At 45.1% G+C, this 25,749-nt stretch overlaps 1 protein-coding gene across 3 annotated transcripts in view; it reads left to right on the top strand.

The window, feature by feature from the left end:
• The window catches only part of ASTN2 (astrotactin 2), a 912,698-nt gene that overhangs the window by 855,106 nt on the left and 31,843 nt on the right, over positions 1-25,749 (top strand). For all 3 annotated transcript variants that reach the window (XM_029202991.1, XM_029202990.1, XM_029202989.1), the window contains one exon: positions 3,228-3,369. In XM_029202991.1, the coding sequence (XP_029058824.1) occupies positions 3,228-3,369 (142 nt within the window). The remainder of the gene's footprint in view (positions 1-3,227; positions 3,370-25,749) is intronic.

The following is a 25,749-nucleotide window of genomic DNA, read 5'->3' as shown; positions in this document are numbered from 1 at the left end:
TGTCCCCTTCTAGCTTGCATTTAAACCTTCTGGAATAGAGTGCCAAAACAAGCAATCTTACAATTCACTTTATGGGTCTGTTGTCAGATTACAAGCTGTAGAAGGCCTTTTATTGTTTCATTTCCCAAGCCCGTAGAGCTAAGAGAGTGGCATGAATTCAATCTCAAACTGAAAAGAATTGCGAAAGTTCCCTTCCTAACACTGTCATGTTTTTTTTTTTTTAAACATTTTTTTTAAACATTCTCTAGGAGGCAGCATAACATAAAAGAAAAGGTATGGCTTTGGAATTAGGATGATATGGGTTCAAATCTCAGCTCTGTCTCTTCCTAAATTTGTGAGCTTAACTTCAGCTTTATAACAGAGATACTAACATTTAACTCAGTAAGATTGAATGTTGTGAGGATTAAATGGGAAAAACAAAAGTTGGCACTAAGATATCAGTTTCCTTCATATTAACTCTTTTCATTTGAAGGTTATTATGTATATATAGCCCCAAACAGAATTGGACACTAAGTATCCTTATAATGTGCTTATAGCACTATTTATATACTCCACATTATCCAGTTTCTTCACTTGAACTAAACCTGTAAACCTTAGAACTGTGTGCCGGTCTTACTGACCAGATGTATTTATGGGGCTTTTATCCATGGTCTAAATTATTCTGAAATGCATGGAAATATCTGGAAAACTATGTCCATTTGAAAATGAATGTCAACCATCTTTTGGCTTGAAGACAGTTAATTAATACAGGCCACAGGCATACTGAATTCCCTCACGAAGGGCCAACTCTTTCAATGGCTATCTGGAAACAAACTGAGAAGCAGACAGACATGTATCCAAGCTCAAAGAAAACAAATGCAAGCAGCCAGACATGGAATCGTGAAACACCAAGAGAAACAAAGCCCTCACTCCATCCAGTGAATAGTCCCATGTTTTTTTCTCCTTTATTTTTCACCCCATACATTATTCTGCTTTGATACCTATTGGAAGACATTGTTGGTTTATGATTTTACTATGGAAGAAGCTTGACATAAGAGACCTGTAGAAGAAATAGGGATGCCAAAATTTGAGATAAAAGAAGCGTTAAATTTACCTCTTCATTTTTTAATAGCAAAACCTCTGATTCTAGACAGACTTTCTTCCTGGACTCAGCCTTTCTTTCTAGATTCCAGACCCATAAAAGAGTCATTGACCCCTTGCTACAGAAAGGAAAACTGAGACTTGAGAAGTTAAGGGACCTGTGATAAATGGTAGAACTCAAATTCAGTCCCAAGTCTGCCTGGCAATAGCAGCTGAACTTGTATGTCACTGACATTAGCCTGATTCAGATACTTGTTCTGGCATCTACATATCGAATCTATGAACTGTCTTTGTAAAAAGCAGAAAACAAAAATCACTCCTCATCAGATCTGCTTTGTTGGACCATAGGGACAAATACGTTTTAGAACTCTTGTCCGTCTGAATCCCAGGGCCATCTAGACAGTTCAGTCAGACACGTGTCACATGGTTCACTTGTGAGTGAAGGATGAAATTCTTCTTTACGAGACCAAAAGGAAGTGATCTGTAAATTCTGTCCCCTCAACTCCCTGGTAGAGAAGCACCATGTCTTCTCAGACCCTCGGCCAACATTATTGTTTCATGATGGTACCATCACGTTGGATTGTCCTTAATCCCAAGTAGAGAGAAGATAGTTAACAGATGTCCTCCTCTTGTTTATTACCGAGAATCTAAGCGAGGAGAGACTACAAGGCCCTCCATATCAGGCATGAAGAAGAACAAGAAATCAACAGTTGGGCGGCCTCATATCATTTCATATCGTGTGGTATACAATACCTCACGTGCCTCTAAAATCATCCTGTTTTAGAACTGGAAAGGAACTTAGAGGCCATTTAGTCTGGCTCATTTACTTTATTTTTAAGTAATTTTTATTGATTTTTTTTTTCTTGTTACAAAAGCAATACATGTTCCTTGTAGATAATTTTAAAACGAGAGATAAGCAAAAATAAGAGAGAAAAAAATACCCATTATCTAACTTTCCAGACAAAGCCACTGTTATTCATTTACTATATTTTATCCTTTCTTTTTCTAGATAGATAAATGTATAAAATGTCCACCAAAAATTATTCTGTAATAGCGTAACCTATCTTTTTAAACTTACTATGCCATGAATATCCTTTCAAATAACTTCATATTTTTCCACAATATTATTTTAATGGCTATAAAATATTCCATTGCATCATTGAACTATAATTGATATTACTGTTTTGATATCATTGAACATTTAGTTGTTTTAAAATTCTTGCTAGTTTAAATAGTACCACAGTGTTTATCCTCATAACTTAATCTTTGTGCACATCTATGTTATTTTATTTTTTCGGAAATCCTAACAGTGACTCTAGCACCTTCACTCTACAGAGGAGAAAACTAGAGTACAGAGATGGGAATTTAGTTCTCCAAAGTTATACAGCAAATTCTTCACAAAGCTAAGACTAGATCCCAAGATCCCAGATGTTCAGTTATTCTTTCTAGTCTTCATCTCGTCTTCTTTATGAGCCCTATTTCTAGTAAACTTCAGCAGCCTCCTAAAATCCAATGGCTAGACTGACTTTTAGAAATCATGGGGTTCGGGGCACTTTCTCTTCTATTGTCCCTTCCTATCTCATGACCTTCATCACTAATCAGTCACGGAACTCTTTCCCCCTTAACCGGACCAGTCTCTGTCCATCTCAACATGACACTCCATGAATCCAGTACCAGTGCGTAAGAGTGACCGTATGACATGAGACCTATTTTATATCCTTAGTCCAACTCCTTCATCGTACAAGGAAGGAACCAGCAATTCCAAGGAGGCTTGCTTAAGGAGTTAAGAGGAAGTTAGTGGCAGTGACAAGGCCAGAATAGTTATTCTAGACAGAAAGCCCTGTCCTCCTGTTGCATTTTCATGCATTTTTATTACACAGTAATTTACCTCATTTGAGCTTTGCTACAATCTTATCAAGGTAGGTATTAGTATCTCCACTTCACAGTTGAGAAAATTCAGGCATAAATTTAAAAACGAGTCATCAGGAGTAGACACTGATCTGTGTCATTTTCATATCCGGTGCTTGTTCTGTCCATTAATCCTCTTAATAATGGTATCCAGACATTTGATGGGTTTGGACAATAGCAGGAATGTCTGCTCACCAAGCCCTGACCTGGGGAGCTCATCTTTCTTTGTCTCCCTCCAGGAGAATTCCTGAGTTTTGCCGATGACTTACTCTCTGGCCTGGGTACATCTTGTGTAGCAGCTGGTCGAAGCCATGGAGAGGTCCCTGAAGTCAGTATCTACTCCGTCATCTTCAAGTGTCTGGAGCCCGACGGTCTCTACAAGTAAGACATACTTTGTGTGTGGGGAGCGTGAAGCAGACAGGACAATTTTAAGTCTGGGAGGCAAGGCACGAGTCATCTGTCCAGACCAGCCTAATGTTTTATAGGCCCGTCTGTGTGTGCACCTTAATATGCTAAGGCTTAGAAGTGTCCATTGGAGAAGTATGGCCACAGTGAGTCACAGAATCATACAAGGTTAGTGATAACGGGTCCAGGGAGGCCAGTAACTTAAAACCGTCCCCCTACTGATGAAGAATCTGCAGCCCAAAGAGGGAAAGTGGCAAGTTAGCAAGGAAGGCTGTGACAGGAGTCCCTGCCTGGTGTTCTTTTCTCAATTCCGTGATATTTCCTCTGAAAAATGTTAGATTAGCATATCAGAAGTGTATACATATATGTAGTATATATACATATAATTTTTTTTATTAGTAGATTCATCCAGTCCCTTAGTAATAGTGTCATCATCACGCTTTCACAGAGTAGATTAGAGTCATTGCATCCAAATTTCTGGAGATGCAAAGGAAGTCATTCTGAGACTCATCTGTTCATCTCAGAGAGAAAACGGAGTCATTTTTTCTCTGTTTCCCAACCCAGTGAGTGTTGCCACATTCGGATGCAACCATCATAAGCTATAACATACAGTTCTAGCAACCAGCTCTCTTCATTCTCTAATTATGAAACCATAGGCCGCCTCCCTTACTATCTAGAAAGCTGCAGTTGTTGACAAGGTGGGCATTGTTTTTTTTTTTTTCTTTTTAACATCTTTGCTGAAGTATAATTGCTTTACAATGGTGTGTTAGTTTCTGCTGTATAACAAAGTGAATCAGCTATACATGTACATATATCCCCATATATCCTCCCTCTTGTGTCTCCCTCCCTCCCACCCTCCCTATCCCACCCCTAGGTGGACACAAAGCACCGAGCTGATCTCCCTGTGCTACGAGGCTGCTTCCCACTAGCTACCGATTTTACATTTGGTAGTGTGTATATGTCCATGCCACTCTCTCACTTCGTCCCAGCTTACCCTTCCCCCTCCCCGTGTCCTCAAGTCCATCTCTATGTCTGCGTCTTTATTCCTGTCCTGCCCCTGGGTCCTTCAGAACCATTTTTTTTTTTTTCGATTCCATATATATGTGTTAGCATACGGTATTTGTTTTTCTCTTTCTGACTTACTTCACTCTGTATGACAGACTCTAGGTCCATCCACCTCACTACAAATAACTCAATTTTGTTTCTTTTTATGGCTGAGTAATATGCCATTGTATATATGTGCTACATCTTCTTTATCCATTCATCTGTTGATGGACACTTAGGTTGCTTCCTTGTCCTGGCTATTGTAAATAGAGCTGCAATGAACATTGTGGTACATGACTGTTTTTGAATTATGGTTTTCTCAGGGTATAAGGTAGGCATTGTTGACCAATTAATTATTCAACTCATTCATTTTTTTTCTTTTATTCATTGATTCATTCACTTATCCATCCATCTATCCAACCATTTATCCATCTCTCCATCCATCCATCCATCCCATTCATCTATTTATTCACTCTTATACTCCATCATTCATTCACTTATTTATTCCTCAATTATTTCATTCATTCACATTTTTATTTACTCATTTGTAACTCATTTACTTATTCAGCAGACATTGTCTGAATTTTCCTATGTCTTGGTACTGTGCTAGAATGCAAGTATAAATGTGCCTAAGACAAAGTTTCTATCCTCAGGTAACTTATAACTTAACGGTAGTATGGAAGACCAAAGACTGTGGATTCAAATCTGGTTATGACATATTTAGTTGTGTAGCCTTAGATAAGTCGCTTTACCTCTATGAGCCTCCGTAAAAGAGAAATAATAAAACCCAGGTTGCAGAGTTGCATGAGAATTAAACCAGGAGAAACCTAGCATAGTATCTAAGTATGTGCTCAGTAAATATTAGCCCCTTCACCATCTGTAAATCTCCCTCCCCTCCAAAACACATCCTATCCCCACTTCCTCTGGAAGACCATGACTTTTCTGAAGACCACGGGGCTCTTTTGAACATGTGACATACTGAGGCTCATTGTTAACACCCAATGCGTTCACGTACCAAACTCAGGAATATCACCGTAAGATGGAAATCAGGGCTTCTGACTCTGGCTTTGCCACTGACTATCTATCTCATAGATGTTAGGGCCCAGGTTTTATTTCATTCAGAAGGGCAGACTCAGTTGGGGACGGTGAGAGCTGTAGGGATGAAATCCCAAAAGTACAACATGCTATCAGGTGTCTTCCAGTGGGACATGTGGGCAAACTTCACAGAGGCGATAGCATTTACCTCAGGCCTTCAGTAATGATTTGGTATTTAGATCTTGGGAGCGAGAGTCTATAGCCTCTCAGTCAGTAAGCTCTGACACCAACCCCTTGGGCTTTAGGGTCACTGCATCTATGAAACACGAGTATGTGACTAGATTATGAGCTGTATGATCTGCTCCAACCCTAAAGACTATGATCGTGTGCAGAAAACAGCATTTTTGCAAGACTGCCTATGGCTGGTTTCTGGATCTTCTGTCCCTCACTGAGGGCATAGACTGCACTGGAGGCATACAGAGCTGGGTTCAGATCTCCACCCTGTGCTTTATCAGCTTGGCACTGAGTGAGCTTCTCAACCTTCCAGACTCCGCTTCCTCCTTTGTGAAGATGTAGGTAATACGGTGTCTGGCTCACTGGGACCCCAAGAGGTTTGATGAGCTCGTAATGCACAGAAGTTCTTCACTTTGTCACAAGCCCCCAGCAGGAGAGTGAGAAGTGTTAGCTGTTACCATCGTTGCTCTTGTTGCCCTTGCTGTAGTATTAATTAATTTCAACTCCCTCCGCCTCCATTCTCCAGCTGCTGGGAGAGATAGCATCTAGCAGAGAGGGACCGAGCCCTGGCAGGTGATTCCTATCTGCTGAGACACAAGTAGTAACCCTGTCTCTGGGTGACATTGTGGGGACTTGGCGTTAGCCAGGCTGGAAGCCTACAGGCCCATTATGTAGAAAGCAGTGAAATGTTTTATGTAACCCCGAAAGCAATTAACACTTAGAGCTGACAAATCAGCTGCCATCCTTTAGCTAGAAGTGATGAGTGCTTTCCCTCGCCTCTTCTTTTACTCACTGACACACACACACACACACACACACACACACGCACACGCACACGCACACGCACACGCACACGCACACACACACACACACACACACCCCTCCTTCCCACCTCATGAAGCAGGAACATCCTTTCTTCTCCTGTCCTGGAAATGTGCTTGTCATGAGCCTGTCATCCCTAACTCTGAACACTTCTTTATTTTATTTTTGAAATTGATTTTATTAATGGCCCTGGGATCTGGGCGCTCTGACAAGGAGCCAGGGTGTTGTTTGGACCCATCTCTTATCCCACTGGCGGCTCTCCTTCCCTGAAGTCTGACCGATTCGGTCTCAAGTTTTAAAATAGTTCCAGTGTCAGTTCTTGGGGGTTTTCATTTTCTGCTTGCTTGTTTCTTACCAAAATTAGTTTTCTTCTTCTTGGGCCAAAAAGGCCACGTGTGGCAGTGGAAAGAGCGCAGGCTTTGGAGACAAGCGGAGCTGGGTGCAAATCCTGATTCTGCTGAGTACTCACGACCTGCCCTGGGACAAGTCATTTTTTCACTGCTCTATGCAACAGTTTCTCCCACTGGGAAAGGGGGGCTGATAATCTTTCCATTCTCGTAGAGTTATAGGGAAGAGCATTAAGTAAGAAACTCCACGAACAGGGTTTTTCAGATTGCATGGCATACGGGAAGTCTGCAGGAAATGTTGGTTACTTTTGCTTCTTCCTGTTTCATTCTCCTTGACTCAGTTGATGGCTTTCAGTGTCTCTTTTTTCCAAGGACAATCCCAGAAGAGCTATTCTCTATGAGGCAGGTTGGGGTCCCACTAGCCCTGAAAAGAATGAGTACCCGGGATCATTTGGGGAGAAATAGGATGAAAAGAGAGCATGGTCCAGACCCCTGAGTTTTAATTAAGCACAGCTGGGCACCAAACCTTCCATCCATGCTGCCAGAAGGTGTGATGGAAGGATTCAGGTGACACAGGCACGGAGGCGCTGTCTCTCAGGCAGGAAGTCTGGGTTCACATCCCACTACTGCCACTTCTGCCTCTGGGACCTTGGGCAGAATGTTCACATCCTCTCCTTGTTTCACAAGTTCAGGATCTTCAAAATGAAGATGCATTAGATCCACCCCAGCTTGAGAGTTCTGGGAATGCATACTTCTGCCATGGGACTTTTTTCTCATTCTCTCTCTTCTCCTCCGGGGCTCTTGCTCTTACAACTTCACCTTTGTTTTACCCTACCGTACCTCTCTGCATCTCTGTCCGTCTCCCCTTTCCTTTTTTTTTTTTTTTTTTTTTTTTGCGGTACGCGGGCCTCTCACTGTTGTGGCCTCTCCCGTTGCGCAGCACAGGCTCCGGACGCGCAGGCTCAGTGGCCATGGCTCACGGGCCCAGCCGCTCCGCGGCATGTGGGATCTTCCCGGACCGGGGCACAAACCCGCGTCCCCTGCATCGGCAGGCGGACTCTCAACCACTGCGCCACCAGGGAAGCCCTCCCGTTTCCTTTTATTCCCTCTCTCGTGTGAGTCCTCTCTGCATAGCTCACTGTCTTTGTCTGTCTGCCATTCTCCAATCATTCCTTTTTTGCCTTTCTGTCTGTTAATCTCTTAATTTCTGTTTCTCTGTCCTGTTTCTTATTTGAGTTTTGGTTCCTCCTTCTCTCTCTCTGAATCAGGCCCCTCTTTATCCCCACTCCCTCTCTGCACCCCACCTAGGAAGGCAAATTGCTTCTGCAGCCCCTCTATCCGTGTAATTTTACACAGCACCGCAGAGTTGAGACCAGTTGAAGGAGTGAGAGTCAAGGCTGATTCTCTCGTCCTAAGCTCACCCTGGTGTAACAAAACAGAAACATCAGCACTTGGGCCTGTTTAGATTGAATGTCCTTGTTTGTTTCATCTGTTTTACTTTTGAATGAAAACAAACAAAGAGCAGCAGAGGAAGAGGGTCCCCAGACGTTCTGACAGTGTGACCGGCTCTTGCACCTTTGGGTTGTTGGAGTCCGAGGGTAACCCTGAGCAGGAATCTCCACTCAAGGTGGGAGGGTCAGCCCAGGCCGGGCACTCACCATCCCTGCCCTTGCCTGGCTGGAGGCCTAGACACCCTTTTTGTCGCCACTCCCCAATTTCCTATTGTCCAAGGTAATTAGCCTCTGTCTTGTCTTGGCTGCCTTGCTTTCTCTGATCGTGGATGACTGCCAAAGTGTCCTGCGCAAACACACAGCAGCAGCCAGGCCTAATTCCTGGGGTGGGAGCTCATTCCCACACATGCAGAGGCTTGCTCCAGGCCTGCCCTCACCTCCTTGGCCTCAGCTCTGTGAAAGGAATGCCAAGGGAGCCTGCGTCCTGCAACCACGTGCCAACATCCACGGTGGGACCAGAGGCTCAGGGGAAATGTTCCTTCTTATCAGGGGTGGCTGGAGTTGGAGGAGAGGAGTAAAAGGAAAACCAGGGCCCTGGAGGAGGGAAGAGCCTGAGGTCAGGAGTCAGACAGCAGTTCCCACGCTTGTTCCAAGCGAGACCTGGGCCCAGTTCCTCCTGCTACTCGGGCCTTGATGTTCTCATCTGTGAAATGGAAAAGTTAAACTCAGTGAGCTCTGTGACTTGCACACTGAGGTAGAGATGGAGACTCCAGACCAGTGTCCTGATTGTCAGTGTCCCCGGTACTTCCTGGATACCAGGAGTGTAGTGATGATACTAGTTTATTGAGCACTCACTGTGTGTCAGGAACAGTGCTTTAAGGATGTTCCACGTGCTCTCTCATTTCATCCTCGCCGTAACCCTGTGGATCTGGTATCATCATCATCATGTTTCATTTCACAGAGGGAAAAACTGAGACTTAAAGAAGTAAACATTTCGCCCAAAGTCACATGATAAAAAGAGAGAGAGCTGAGAGTCATACCCAAGCTGACCCACCCTTCCCTTCCCCCACATGCTGTCCCTGCCCGTGTCCACTCACACATGGGGAGTTGTCAGAAGTACCTGGTAAGAATAGTGGAAGAGGGCCTTCTAACTGCAAGCAAATGTTTGCAATGGAAAGAACTTTGGGGACAAGAAGACCCTGATCCTCAGGAAAGGTACTTCACACCTCATCTTTCTCATCTGTAAAATGGAGCTTATTAATTCATCCGTGAAATGGAGATAATTAATTATACCTCCCCAAGTTTTTGCAAAGATTAAACTCGATAGTATATGAGAAAGTGCTTTGAATTTGTCCTAAGATTGTGTGAACATGAAACGTTATGATCACTCTGTCAAAAAAAGCAGCCAAGGGATGGGCAATAGATATTTTGAATCCACATCCCTTCCCACACCCCACCACAATATACATATTTTTAAGTTAGGCCTTTGAAATCAGACAGAGGTGAGTTTTTACCTTGGCTCCAATACCTGCGCTGTGTGGCCTTGGGCAAATTTCTTAATCTCTCTGAGTTTCAATTTTGTCATCTTTAAAATGGAATCATGACAGGACCTATTTCATAGGATTGTGGGGATTCGATGAACTGAAACATGTAAAGAGCACAAGAGAGTGTCTAGCTCATTGTCAGTACTTAATAAATGATGAGAGGGGGAAGGATAACCACTGTTATTACTCTTTGTGATTATATACTTTACCTAAGCATCGTGCCTGGGGTTGCCACTGTTGGCCACTGTGTTCTCAGCATTCCAGTGGGGAGAGCAAGTTAATCCTTCATCTGGCACTGATTCCTTTATTCATCACTCCCTAGGCACACTTGCTAGAATGTATTAGAATGTACCTTCCATAAGGTCTTTGCTTCTACTGTTCTTTCCCCAGGATAGCCTTCTCCTGGCTCTTCCCATGATCAGTACCTTACTCTCCTTCAGGTCTAGGATTAAATGTCATTTCCTTAGAAAGACTTTCTTTGACCACATTATCTACAACAGATAACACCTGCTATACACACAGACTCATAAAGCCATGGCACTTACTAACGCTGTAGTGATTCAGTATCTAATTTTATTGGTTTGTTGTCTGTCTTTTCACACCAGACCGTCAGCTACATAGAGCAGGGTCTATGTCGGCCTTTGTCATCCTGTATTCCTGGTGCCTAGAACAGTGTCTGATGCCAGTAAAGAATCCAGTAAATCGTTGTTGAATGATTTGAACAAATTTCGAAGTCACTGCAGAAATCTGGAGATACTGACTTCTCCCCTTCACTCACGCACCATCTCTAACTCACTTTCTCACCAAATATTCAGGAGACAGCCACTGTGTGTCCGGCTGTGGTCTGGTACCATATCTCTACATCTATCTCTAGGTTTCTATGTCTCTGTATCTATCTATCTACCTATCTATCCATCTATCTACCTATCTTAAATCTTACCGAATTTAATCCTGAAAACAACTCTCTAAGGCAGTGACTGTTATTCTTGTCCAACAGATTAGGCTGTTAAGGCACAGAGAGGTTAGATAAGTTGACCAGAGCCTCAAGGCTAGTAAATGGAGAAGATACAATTTGAATTCAGCCAATTTATTTCCAGAGCTTGAACTTGAAATTACCACACTAGTTTATGAGAAGAATTGGACATGTAGAAGTAGCAAGGTTCAGGGGTGGAAGCTGTTTAAAGGGATCTTTTGTGCAGAGATCCATACTCAGATGAGCTGGAAACACTATGGAAAACAGATTTTGAGTCCTGACACCAAAAGCTGCATGACTCCCACTGAACTCCAGACTTCTCCCTGCCTCTGCAACCCTGGTGATGCCACGTAAACAGTTGAGCCCTGAGTCTGCACAAGGACCCCTGCTCTTCCTAGGAATGTACTCCCAATGCCATTCTTGAGATGCCCAGTATCTCCAGCTCTCATCTGCTGGGTTGTTTCCCAACGTCCCCAGGCTGCCATGTGTTTCTGCAAACAAGTCCAGGCTCCCTGCCCCAAAATACTATTCCAAAAGCCCAGGGGGCTTGACACCTTGGATGGAGCATTGCTGGGCCCCCCATCACCTCCAGAAACCCCCCCCACCCCCTTCCCGGGCACAGCCAGGGCAGCACATCGAAGAAGCAGCCAGGGCCACCGCCATGGATACTATAATTACATATTAGATGGAATCCCAAAGTTTCCTTTTATTTACATTCCTACCCTACCCTCTTCATTTCCTCTCTTTGTGCCAAGAATCAGCACAGAATTTACTGGAAAAAGCATGAAAGTCATCAGGAGCCCTTCAGGTCTGGCGTTTATGAATGCTTGCCCAGATGAAGGGAGGCGAGAGCTGGAGGGTCATCCTGCGTCTGGCCCTAAGCAGCTATGAAGCCTTGGACAAGGAGTTTCCATTTTGGAGGCCTGCGTTTCTCCCTTTGTAGAAGAGGGATCGAATGGGGCCATCCCAAAGAATGTTTCATGAATTCAGGTGAATTCGGAGGCTGTGTATCTCAGGAGATAATGGAGGCAAGGATTTGGACTCCAAGCCCTGGCGATCAGAGAGGGAAGGGTTGGAGTCCGGGCGGAAGAGTTTCATTCAGCTTAAGGCTCCATGCTTCTTCCCTCTTCCAGCTTCAGTGACCCTGTCTATGCAGTGGGCCTCTTGAGCCAAGTCCCAGCGTGACCGGGCCAGCTTCTCAGGGGACTTTCAGCTCCTGGGAGGAAGGAGATATGCACAGAGGAAGCCTTCCATGCTGACCGGGGCCTGGGCTGTAGCCTCTGAGAGCTGAGGCTGAGGCCCAAGGTTGATCCAGGACACAGAAGGGAAAGAAGCCAGGACGGGCCTGACAATTCCTGCCTTGCTCTTTACTGGCTTTTTCTCCCCACTGTGAAATTCTCTCAGTCCTTTTTTTCTCTTCAACCCTCTCTCCCTCCCTTCCTTCCTTCCTCTTCTCCCCCCCCCCTTCCTCTCTCCCTTCCTCTCTCCCTGAGTCCTCTCCTGTTTTTCTAACATCTCTCCTCTCCCCCCACCCCCACCGCCCCTTTTTGTCCATTTCTGATTGCTTCTGACTCCTCTTTCCCTCTCTTTCTTCCTGTCCCATCCTTGCTCTCTCTCTGCTCTGGGCAGGGATGCTGCCTCTCTCTCAGCACTCTGACTTCTCGTCTGTCTGTCTGTCTCAGTCTTTTGTGTCGGTGTCTCCTTCTCTTATACTTGCTCTCCCTGTATCTGTACATCCTGCCTCTTTCTCCTTTTCTTATCACTCCTTAGTCTCTCTTGCTTGGTCCCATGATCTCTCTTCTTCCATGTTCCTGTGCGTTATCTACCCGCTCCACCCCTCCTACCACAGCCTAGGAACAAAGGTCTGGACCTATTATATGACACTGGGGTGAACAGCCAGTTGGGTGTGGCCAAGGGTCCCAGAGCTCAGCAGGGGCCGGGCGCCTCTGATGTCCCATAACCCAGATGGAATGTGAACTTTCTCTGGCTGTGGTGCCCTGTCCTATTGGTCAGGGGGTGGGGTGAGGGGGGGGCAGCCTAGCTACTCAAGACTCAATTCCATCTAGCGTCAGGTCACACTAACCTCTCCAAAGTGTTCAGTTGGGGCCCCAGAGAGGGAAAGAGCTGTCCTCAAGCCAGAAGCAAATACAGCCGTGAGTCCCAAGCCAAGAGAGACTCGTAGAGGAAAAATAACGCTGTTTTTCAGCCGACAGACAGTGAGGCTCCTAAAACCTGCTGGGGACTCTCAGGCAGGCTGTTCTTTCCTCAAGCTGCATCAGGATTTCATCCAGGAATGGGACGCCAGCCAGGCTTCTAGAGGGACAGGGCACAGACTGCTTGTGCAAACTCGTGGAGGGTGGAGAGATGGGACCTGAGGCCGTGCTGGGGAACTAGGCCTTGAATGCCAGGCATAGGAGCTGAACTTGGTCCTGCAGGCAGTGAGGAACCAAGAAAAGCTGTTGAGCAGGCCCAGGCTGTATTTACACCTGTGTTTTTGGTGACAACCCTGACTGGGGTGTGGAGAACAGGCTGCCTTGAGTTGAGAGACAGGCCATTTGGTGCAAGTAAAGGCGAGGTCCTCGCACATTGGGGATCCAGTGAGTGGTGCCCTGCGTAGGGCATGTGCTGGGTAGAAGTGGAGCAGCATGGGCTCAGCTCAGTTCTGGAAATATCCGGAAACAGCTTTTCCTCTTCTTAACAACTGGTGTCTGTGCTGAGCACTCAGGAAAAGGACATATATGTTGGGTATCCACAATGTGCCTTATACTAAGCTAGTCACCTGGGATTCAGAACTAACCAGGCCAAACAAAGTCTCTGCCCTCATGGAGCTCAGAGTCATGGTGGGGAGGCAGAGGAGATTAGCTCGGTGATGCTTCACGTCATGCTCTGATGGGAAAGACTGGGGGCTGCGGAAATATCAAGGAAGGGTCGCTAACCCAGACGAGTCTAGTGCAGGGCCATTTTGCAGACCTGCTGTGAAGTCTTCCTGCAGAAGTAAGAGGAGGTGTTGCCCTGGGTTGAATAGCATCCCCCCAGAATTCATGACTACCTGAAACCTCAGAATGTGACCTTACTTGGAAATAGAGTCTTTGAAAATGTAATGAACTAAGGATCAAGATGAGATTTAACTGTAGCTAGGTTGGTTCCTAAGTCCAATATAATATAGTGGCTGGTGTTACTCTAAGAGGAAAAGACACACAGAAGAAGAGGCCACGCGAAGATAAAGGTGGGGATTAGAGTTATGTTACCACAAGTCAAAGAACACCTGGGGCCCTCAGAAGCCAGAAAAGGCAAGGGAGGATCCTTCCCAAGAGCCCCCGGGGGAGCCTGGCCCTGCCGACACCTTGATTTCAGACTCCTGGCCTCCAGCACTGTGAGATGATATGTTTCTGTTGTTTTAAGCCACTATGTCTGTGGTAATATGTTATGGCAGCTACAGGAAACTAATACAGGGGTTTCAGGCAGGGGATAGATTATGAGAAACCTGGAAACTGAGAGACAGCATGATGAGGCAGAGAGTAGATCTGGAGTCAGGAGGGCAAGGGGAGGTAAGAGAGCTGGGGCTACTGAGCAGGTGAGGGCCTCGCCAGCCGTGTTGGAGCCCCAAGGGCAGCGTGGCAAAGATTCAGTGGAGGATCGTATGAACGAGCCTCACGGCTGCAAGGAGAGTTGGCTTGCAAGGGGAAGACTAAACATCTGAACAACGTCCAGAGGAGAGGAAGCAGGTCAGCAGGGGCCCTAGAAATGATGCCCCTGGAGAACATTTCAGGGGCCTGGACGGTTTGTTCAAGTTAAGAGAGGACCCGGGAGGATGGCCCACCGTCTTCAGCCCTCTGTAGAGCCACACAGGTATCAGAGGCACAGATGTGCTCACTCTGACCCTGGGGAACAGGATGAGGTGAATGGCTGCGAGGAAGGCAAATTTCAGGCCACTGTCAAGAAACGTTCCAGGGCTGGCCTTCAGTGGGCTGGTAATCTCAGGGGGTGGTAAGCCCCATGCTTGGGGAGCAGGAAGCTGAGGGAGATGGAACAAACCCTCGGCAGGGCTTTATAAGGAGGAACTGGCAAGTGACATGAATGGGTCAGTGTGACCAGATGCTCGATAACAGGGAGCAGTGGGGACAGTGGTAGACTAGAAATGGAGCAGAGAATCCTTAGCTCCAGCTAATCATTACTATGTGAGAACGTCAGCCATAAACCTAGGCTTAAATGAAATCTCTTAATTAGTACTTGCTGGAAACCAATTTAATACTGGTCATATAAACCAATTTTGTAGGTCACAATTAGCCTGCAGGTTATTAATTTAAAATCTCTAAGTTAACTCTCTCAGTATATAGATAAGGGAGCCGAGGCCCAGAGAGACCCATAGGCTTCACAGTGAAAGCAGAACCAGGATTAGCACACAGGGGTTCTGACACTCAATCCACGGCTCTTACCAGCAGGCCTTGACCCCCTACCTTTTACCTCGGGGGTGCTTTGGTAGGGGGAAAGCACAGGGACATCTCAGCGTGGAGAGGAGTTCCCAGGATGGGGTCACAAGCCACACTCGGCTCTGTGCCCAGCGATACTGCCCATCAACCAGGGGCCTTGGGCAAAGAGCTTCCTCTTTCTGAACCTCAGTTTCTTCCTCATCACAATGAGAAGACTGGATGGCAAAGTCCCTTCCTTCTCTGACCTTTTAGGACTCTAGGAACTCCTGAAATAGGAATGGACCCACACTCAAAGCCAGGCCTCTCCCTGCTCCCATTATCTTGGCTGTGGGTCCAACACCACATGCTGAGGGCCTCCCCCCGCCACCCACCCATTTCTAAACTCCCACCTCGATCTGTGAAGGAGGCTGTTGCTATGAGCAGTCTTGAGGTCATCACTGGAAAGGTGTTAACAGACTACAGGAGATCACCATGAATGATGTGCAGAAATTCAGAGGCAAGACAGAATCCAGATTTCTGGCATTTTTCCTTTTGCTTTATTCTCCTTTCCCCCAAGGACAGATTCCCCCATGTACCAACAACCCCATTCTGCTTTCACATTTGAATCACAGCACAATAGAGCTTGAGGACTCAGACATCATGGACCTGATCCTTCTCTCTTCATAGAAGAAACTGAAGTTCAGGGAGGGCAAGGGCCTGCCCTTGGTCACTCAGAGAACCAACATCAGAGCTGGGCTGGACCAGGGCTCTAGATTCCACTATAGACCAGCTGCTGCTCTCTGGTCCTAGACCCGAGCACACACGCCCCCTATCATCTTGGGCATCTGAGAGGCTAAGAGTCTAGGATTTTAAGTTAGAGTGTCCTAGTGTCAATTCAAATCTCAGTCACTTTCTGGCTGTACAACATACTTATTTTCCTGGGTCTCAATTTCCACATCTGTAAGGTGAGCGTATTGGTACTCCCTACATTAGAGTTTTGCTGTGATACAAATATAGAGTAGTTAACACATGCAAAGCTCCCAGGCATAGCAGGCCCAGCACACAGTAGGTGCTTAATATCAAGTACATACAAGACATTTCTTTAGTAGGACTTCATCAGGGATGACCATGAAAGAGAATCATGATTGGCTAATTGTTCTGCCCTCCGTGAAGTTGCTTACATGTCTCTGTTCTCTCTGAGCATCTTCCAGGCGCCTCTGGACATGATGTGGCAATTTTGGTATCATTTTGCCCAAACACTTGACATAACAAGAGATGCCTTCTCTCCTTTTTTTTTTTTTTTTTTTTTTCCTTCTACTGTTCCTTGAGCCCATCCCTAATGTAGTTCTCACAATCATAGAGAAATAAGATTGTCAGCAATCCAAGAGTAGAACAGGTTTTAGAAACCACGTTTAAGAGTCTGTGAATCCCTAACATATGGCCTGGGATTTAGTAGGTTCTCAATTTAGAAAACAACCAAAGGTCAGGAAGAGGTATAGCGGTTGGATGGATGGAGTCAGGCCTTCAGGTAAACATCTGCAGCTATTAGCCAAGGACACACATGGCAACGCCACGGCCGCTTCCTGCCGATCACTATTGTCTTCAACCACTTATCGAGCTCTTACCACCTCTACGCAGCGTGCCGAGGTCTCTATGTCCACTAGCTCTCTGAACCTTCACAATATGGTACTTTCTGAGGTAGGTACTCTAATATCCCCACTTTATATGTAAAGAAGCTAAGACAGAAGGACTAAATGACTTGTTCAAGGTCACTTAATTAGTAAATGGCAGAACCATGAGTCTAACACAAGATATCTGGCTCCAGAGTCCACACGTGGATATTCTTTCGCATTTCTCTCATAGACAGTGGTGCAGCTGAAATTTGAAAACTTATGGCTTAGACCGAAGGAGTTTTGCCCAGTGTTGGGAACAAACTTGTAAGGAGCTAATCGTCCTGGGATAGAGGGTGATTTGCCTCATAATAAAGCATGGGCGTTCTGAGGAGGCTGTGGTCTCTAATAGTCAGTGGACCTTGGGGGCCTGCAAGACCGGATAGTGTTGAGCTGGGTCTGGAAGAGCGGATAGCATTGACCATTTAGATTTAGGGCCATTATTGCATCACCAGCAGAGGGAACAGCTGAAATAAAGACAAGGAGGTGGGGAATTAAAGGGGCACATGAGAGAACAGCAGAAAGTTCAGGATAGTTGAGATACATAGTATAAAAGCTTGGAGAGGCAGGACTTACAGGGCCTTGTTAATGCAGACGAAAGAACCATTGATTCGTTTTGAGTAGCAGTGAGGAGGCCACATTTGGGTTTTAGAACGATATCTGTGGAGTGTGGGTTAGAGCAGGGAGAGTTAGGGGCCGTGGTAAGAGATACTGAATCTAGAATTAGGATGGCGGCAGAGAGGGATGAGAGGAGTAAGTGGATGAAGAGAGTCCTAGGATGTGAGACTGTTGTGTTCACAGTTTTCTTTGGGAATCTATCAAATGACATAAGCCTCACTGAGAAGACTTGGCACAGGATTTGAAAGTTTAAAATCTGGGTTCAAATCCTGACTCTACCATTTTGTAGTTCGGTAGCCTACGAAGAAATGCCTAAGTTTTGAGACCAAGCCTTTACCTGCATCCAAAAAGCGGTAATAATATATTCGACTTCAAAATGTGCATGTGGAATTGAAAATATATGTATTCTATATGTCAGATTTGGGCACCTAGTAGGCCCTTTATTCCTATCAATTTCCTCCCATTCTTTCCATCTGCTTTAGTCCTGTTGTGGTGAGCATTCATATTCATTCTCTCTCTCACTCCACCCCCTTACTGCCCAACTTCCCTCTCACTGTCCCTCTTTCCCCAGGATGCCAGAAATGAAATAACATTCTTTGCATGTTTGTTCTAAAGCTCCTGGCCGCCTTCCCGCAGACCCCTGGCTGGGTCAGGACTCATTTGCATTAGCATGTGTGAGGCCAGCATGAAGGGGAGGGAGAGGCCCTGTTTTCAGGGATTTTCATCAGGCGCCCCTGCCAGAAAAAGGAGAAGTTACTATTTCTTTCTGGGAAACATTCACAGACTCAAACAGGCAAGGAAGGCCCAGGGAGCTGCCTCACTTGTGGAGAGGTTGATGGGTGGGTGAACTGCCTGCCTGACTCCCAAAACTGTATCCAGCTCCTCTCACCCTTATCACAGGCCTGCCCCCAGAAGTCTCTCCTTCAACATGTATAGTATAGTAACTGAAGACCATAAATAGATCTTTCTTAATCCTATCCATGGCCTGTAACAGGGAGAGGAGAGGGAGAGAGAGCACATAGGGGCAAGGAAGACACTCAGAAGCTACAGGATAAATAAACAACAATTTTGCTGGCTTCTAGAGATGGATATTAAATCCACAGAAGCATCTTTAAAAAAAAGCAGTGGTAATCCCTGGAGTTTTTTGTTTGTTCTTGCTATAATCCTGTTAATTTTTAAAATAATACGATGTCATGGAGTTATACTTTCTCCCAGGACTCCCAGTAACCTTGTCCAAATCCAGACAACCAATGGCTGGCCAAAGGAAGTCCTTTGGAGTTGTCTCAGGAGTGCCATTGGCACCATGACATGTGCTGACTCTAGAGGCAAGGATTATACCATTTATAGAGAAGCAAATTGAGTTCCTGGTATTTTATTAGACAGCCTCCCATTATTTCCCATTATTTTTCTCAGTTCCTAGCCTCATTATGTCTTGTTCAGGCAAGACTTTTGCCTCCTCCTTCATGATACTATCCATATAAATACTTCAGTGGAAAAATGAACAAATCAATGAAACACATGGTTATTACTTAGAGTGCCTTCAATATGTCAGGCACTGTTCTAAATGCTTTACACAAATTAACTTATCCAATCCTCTCAATAATCCAATGAGGCCAGTATTTTGTTATTCCCATTCTTAGAGATGAGAAGACCAAAGCCCAGAAAAGTTAAGAAATTTGCTAAAGTCATGCACTAGTCAGTAGCACAGCCAGGATTTAAATTCAGTCAGGTTGGCTCCAGAGCCCAAGTTCCTAACCATTAAGTAACCCAGCCTCCCCAGAAGTCACATTAGCATTTAATGAGCTGGTGCACACCAGATCTTGCGCTCTCACCCATCACAGGGCCTGGGTACATGCTACACCTCTTATTCAGTTCTCAGCCTAAATGTTGCTTCCTCAGAATGGCATCCCAAGAACCTGTAATCTCAGCTAGGTTCCCTATCCCTTTCCTTTGTTGCAATTATTAAACTTTGCAATGACATGCATTCATGTGTGTTAACGTCTGTCCCGTACTAGACTTGGCAGTCTATGGAGGTAAAGACGGTGTCTGTTTTGTTTGTCTCCATATACTCAAATGCACACATGCAGAAGGCACTCAGTAAATGGTTATTGGATAAAAAATTGAATACATGTAATATTACATTTAATCATAGCTATAATCTTAAGAGACAGACACTTTTTTCCCCTCACTTTAGAGATAAAGAAATAAAGGCTCACAGAGGTTCGATAAATTGGGCAAAGTCACTGAGAGAGTAAATGGCAAAACCAGTATTTGAAAGCAGGTCTTTTCTGACCTCAGAGCCCATGCTCTGAACCTCTGCACCGTATTCCCTTCTGTGAAGCCGTATAAGGGACACATAGAGGAATGAGACATAGTGTCAGCCCTAAAGAGCTCCCTGTTCCACTGGGAGGAGCCTACCATACCACAAGCCAATTAAAACTGGTGAAGTGGTTCTACAACATCATGCAAATGATGACCTATGGAAAAAAGATGGAGGACAAGGAAGTTTTTGACAGCCAGGAATGACCTCCTGTATCCTTTCTTAGACGATGTACACTTACTCTCGATGGGCACATTCAAATGTAGCATCCTCCCTATCAGCATTGGTGTTCATTCATTCCATTTGTTTCAGAGTATCTGCTTCTCTGTAGGGCTGTGTACTATATCCCGAAGACCCAGAGATGAACACAATCGTCCCTGCCACCTTAGAGCTCCCGATAAAATGTGGCCCATGGTATGAGAGCTCAGAGGGGAGAATGCCTCCTATTCCAGTGAAAGTTGGCCAGAAAGAGTGACATTTTAGTTGAGTGTTAAAGGATGAACAGGATCAGTAAGGTGAAGATAGAAGGGACAATGGTTTTCCAGGGAGAGGAAATCATATGTACAAAGTTACTGAAGAACAAAGCAACTTAGCAATTTACAAACCCTGCTCAAGTCACCATGAGGCAATGGGGCAAATCTGGGTGATGAAGTTGAAGAGGTTGATAAGACTCAAATCATAAAGGGACGGTATCTCCAGGCTAAGGAGTATAGACTTTATCTTGAGGGGAAGGGGAACCGTTAAGGGTTTTAAGCTGCTCAGAAGACATTGTCAGATTTGCATTTTAGGAAGAGCACTCTGGCTAATATACTGGCAGTAGGGTGGAGGTGGGAAAGAACTGTTGGAAACGAATAAGGAAGGTGTTCCCAAGGCCTGGGGGAGAAGCAGTGAGGTCTGGTATAGACCAGAATTGGAAGAAAGAAGGGTGGTTGAAATCTACAGTCTCTGATGAACAGGATGAGAGAGGGTGAGTAGTGGGCCATCAGCATGCACCAGTTTATCCTGCCTGAGGCTTATTGGTAAGGACTCAACTTCAGTCCCTTGCTTTTTGGGCTAGCCCAAGATAGAAAGCATTTTCTTTCTTTCTTTCTTTTCTTTTTTTTTCTTTTTAGAAAGCATTTTCTAAGCACCTACTATGAACTATGACTGTCCTCTGGAAGATAAAAAATAAGCAAGCTAAGTAAGCCTATGTGAGTTGGCAACAGTCCCCATTATTCTATGTCTGATTTTTAAGAGTACTTGACTCTCGTCTGCTTCTGAAACAGCAAGAAATGATTTAGAGGTGCCATTACCATGTGAGAGGCTGATGGGGTGAAAAGGAGAATGAGATATGGTTTCTTTCCCCCAGAGAGCTCACATGCCAGGGGGATGACAGCAAGTAAAGGATAGATGAAGACAGTGCTTCCACGGTTTCATGTCCTAGGTAGTAAGACTAAGACACTCAGAGGAAAAAGCAATTAGTCCCATCTGAAGAGGTGTGGGTCTTTCCCAGAGCCTGCAAAAGTGGTTCTGAGCCCAGTAGAGAGAGATCTGACCAAAGTCGCATGACCAGGCAGTGATAGAGGTTTTATTTGCTGGTCACTAAGCTGAGCTGCGGAGCTGAGCACATGGACAGTCCTCCTTCTGGGACAAGAATCCACTACAGTCCTATTAACGATGACGGCTGTCTCCCCAGCCGCTGCTTGAGCATGTAGAAATGCATCAGATATTATGTTAAGTGTGTGATTAAACAGCATTAGCATGTTTAATCTTCACAATAACTTTCTAAAAGATATCTCAGAACAGTATGTAAGAGTCTGAACCCTTGGATACAAGTAACAGAAACTCAAATCAAAATTGCTTATGAAAAAATGGAATTTATCCACTTATATCAACTGGGAAGTTCAACAGGTGTGCTGGCTGCAGCCCCAGAGACATCCGGGAGTTCAGGTGATGTGATATGGACTTTGTATCTCTGCGCCAACTTTCCTGTGTGTTGGCTGCATTCTGAGGTGGGTTTTCCTTCTGGGAGGACAGAGATGGAGGTGGCAGACCCCACTCAGGTGCAGCAACAAAACTGACGAACGGTACTAGGCGAGGAGAGTCCCTGGAGAATGGCCTGGTGTGAATGTGAAGCAGGGTGCTGTAGAGAACTGCCTAGAAGCCCCAGCCTCACATCCAGGCTTCAGAAAACATTTGCTGAGCCAATGACATCAGGGCTCATTGTTAGAGAGCATAGTGACATGAAGGTACGTAGGCTGGCCGAGAAGCTGGAGATCAGAAGTGTCTTGGTACTGTCTTAGTCCTTGGACCAATCCAAACCTCAGAGTTTTTTCTGCAAGACAGAACAGTTTTGTCTTCAAAGTCAAGGTGAATGCAGCAGCCCTCACCCAGCAGTTGATTAAGTGCCAGCTCTATCACTCTGCCACTCTGTGTCTGTCCTTGATTGAAAAGCCCCCTCCTCACCCTCCCGGAAAACATCAAATTCTCTGAACGTAAAACGCAGGCAATAAACCCTGCTTTGTCTTGCTTTCAAGGTTATTTGTGTAATAAGCTTTGCAAAGTGTAAATTGATAGGTGTCAGGAATGCATTCATTTGTTCGCTTTAATCATGAAAATGAAAATAAAATGCAGAGAGTATGGAGACAGTACAATAAGCCCCCATGTGCCCACCATGCAGGATTAATACATGTCAGGACTCTGTCACATTTGCTTCAGAGCTCTTTTCTCCTGAAAGAAATTAAAATTAAAGATAAACTTGAAGATTATTTTGCCTCCTCGTCACCAGTCTTACTCTGTTCCCTCCTTCCCTGCTAAGCTGTAACCACCGTCCTAAATTTGTATCAGTCTAGTCCGAAGAATAGAGTGAGTTTATGTTTGTTTATTTGTTTGCTTCTTCTTTCGGTTTTTAATTTCCACCATCATTCCTAGTCTCATATGTTAGCAAATTAAAACTGCAGCTGCCTCCAACTGACACTTTGCAGCTTTTGTTATTACTTATTATGAATCTTAATTTCATTTCTGTAACAACCATAGTCACAGAAAGTCCCACTGTGTCTTATCTCTCCTGGGAACCTTTTTTTTCCCCCCTTTTTATGTCAATACCTGTAAGAAAATAAATAAATATGTTAATAATGTATTCTTCTAATCTCGTGCTTACGCAAAGGCTTACGTCTCTGAGAGCTTGTCCAGCCGTGGCGAGGTCTTATCAGGGCCGGATGCCCCAACCGTGCCCAGCCAGCCTGTTCCCTTATTCTGGTGGCTCAAGGTTTCCAAGGCCGTCATGTCCAATGGACCAGAGAGGCTTATCTTCATGGGGCAAAGGGAGCCGGATGGGGCTCTGAGTTGGGGCTCTGAGATATTAGACGAAGGCTATGTGGGGTTGCCTGAGTTCACAGCAGGGATCAGACCTGCTGGCTGGAGCGAAGAGGGGCAGCATACTGGGGGGTATGTGGCCCTGGTGGCGGAGAAAGACAGACCTGGGTTTGAATCCGGTACTCTGCCGCGTCACTACAGGGCCCTGAGCCCCCAGTCTGCTTATGGCTGATGGAAAGAAGTTGGGCCCTACTGGCAAGCAAAGAACAGGGCGTGTGGCCCAGAGAGCAATCATCAAAGGAGTGAGAGGAGGAAAAAAGAAAATCAAAACAGCAACAACTGCCCAGTGTAAAGGCTGTCTGGGGACCTCACTGACAGCTCAGGCTCAGTGGGGTAGAGGCAGGGTGGTACCTTTGGGGAATGGCACCCCGCTGTCAGCACTGTTCTTAGTCCTCACTGTGAATCTGCTTTACCATTGCTAAGTGCCTGTACAGCATCCTGCCTTGGAGGCAGGGGACCTGGGTTCAAATCCTGGATTTGCTTTGAACTTACTATGTGACCTAGGACAAGTTGATTGCCCTCTCTGAGCCTTAAACAAAGGGTTTAAATGAACTACTTGATAAGGTGCTACCCTGGTGCTAACAATTGTTCAGCTTATAAGAAAGCTTTTGAGTTCTCTTGAGGAACCTAGGGCTGACATAGGCAAGGCTTCCTTCAAGCTTTCTGGGCAGCTGCTTCCAGCCCCTCCACAGTTCCCACCTCTGTTGAGAATTCTGAGATATCACAAGTCCAAGTCTAGGGTGTTTTCATCATCTTTAACCTTTTTACCAGCATTTGGGCTTAGATAGTTGATCTTTAAGTCATACTGTTTGCGCCACCCACCTTTACCCTCTACTGCTTTGGCCTTCCTAAATCGGTGAAGCTAACAGCTTATAACTCTTGCCTAAGGAAAGGCTTTGTCAACCCCTTTTCACCTCTCTGAGTAGTTTTACCAGTGCTTGACTTTCTGTCCTGTCCTGTTCACCACTGGCGCCTGTGGACATGTCTTATCTGTTCGAGGAGGAGGGTGAGTACCTTTTGGATTAGGTCTAAAGTGCTGTTAGTTCATGGTGGGGCGCTGTGTAACACAAAGACCACAGATTTGGGGTCAGGTAGCCTCTGGGATGGCACCCTGCTCTGAAACTGGCTACCCATGGGATTCAGGAACCTCATTTCATTCTCTGAGACTCTGCTTCTTCATCTGAAAATATAGTTAAATATAGATAATATGATCTAGTACTTAAGATTGTTGTAAGGAGTAAATTAGATAACGTATAGCCAATGATTGGCAAGGACAATATGTATGTGTGAGATTGTGTGTGTGTGTGTATGCGTGTATATATATATCGTCTAGTCGAGTATATCGGGAGCCCCTTGAAGGGCAAAGACTGTGTTTTATAGTATTTCTTTTTAATCTCATCTCACATAGTAGCCACTGGCACATAGGATTGCTGGGCTGCACCTGCTGCTCTCAAGGCTCTTGGGTGCACATAGGTTTCTAGAAATACTGTGATGTGAGCAAACAAGTGTTACAGCAGCCACAGAGGGAGTAGCCTTCCTGCGTCTTTGAGCTTGCAAAACCATAATACCTTCTCCTCCTCTCTCTGCACCTCATCCTTTCCCCAGCTTTCCAAGAGCTGAATGTGGGGAAGAAAAGGATCCACCTTTGCCCTGAGCAATGCAAATGTGATTTCTCACATTCTACGCCCCAGTCCACACACACACACACACACACATACACATTTATGTATATACATTTATTTAATAAACATTTATTGGAGGTCTACCATGTGATCTAGCACAGTTTTTGGCACTGGGGATAGCTCAGTGAATAGAACACATTATATCCTTGTTTTTGTGAATTTGATATTCAAGTGGGAGTGACAAACAAAATCAGTAAATGTAACAAACAAGGAAATTATGTATTAGAAGATCACAAATATTATGAAGAAGAACAGGGAGCTAAGTGAATGATATTCTAATAGGCTTCTAGGTGCAGCAGTTGGGATGGAGTTGAAATTTAAAAGGGAACCTCATCGAAAAGGAAACATTGGCACAAAGCTTGAAGGAGGTGAGGGAAGGAAGTGGGGAGAGAGAATCCCAGGCAGAGAGAGGAGCCAGCGTGCATTGCTGGGAGTACGCCAAAGGTTCGAGGTGAAGCCCCACTGGATTGAGAACAGTTGTTTATTTTTGTTTATCAAAGAAATAGGAAATGCAGCTGAGGATTATTAAAAATGCTAATTCTAACTATGGATGGAGAATTTGGCTAAGGGCATCTTATCTACTCTGAGGACTCCTCCTAACAATCCTGTGAGACAGGTGGAAATGTGTTTGTTTTATTGACAAGAAAATGAAGGTGAGGAAGTAAAGTACTTACCCAGTGTCACATAGCCTGTGAGCAACAGAGAGGATATTTAAACACAGAACTTTCCCTACTTCCAAGTCTATGCCTCTGACCTCGGCATCATACTGAGGTTTTGAACAATTCTGCTGCAGTCCGCAGGCTCCTACCTTCACAGATAAACCAAAGCCATAACTACCCACTTAAGCTTCCAT

The sequence above is a fragment of the Monodon monoceros genome, unplaced genomic scaffold (assembly GCF_005190385.1).
Source record: "Monodon monoceros isolate NGI ecotype Baffin Bay Population unplaced genomic scaffold, NGI_Narwhal_1 Super_Scaffold_5, whole genome shotgun sequence".
Classification (NCBI taxonomy): Eukaryota; Metazoa; Chordata; class Mammalia; order Artiodactyla; family Monodontidae; genus Monodon; species Monodon monoceros.
Note: the sequence above shows the minus strand (reverse complement) of the source record. Positions and strands in the feature narration are given on the sequence as shown.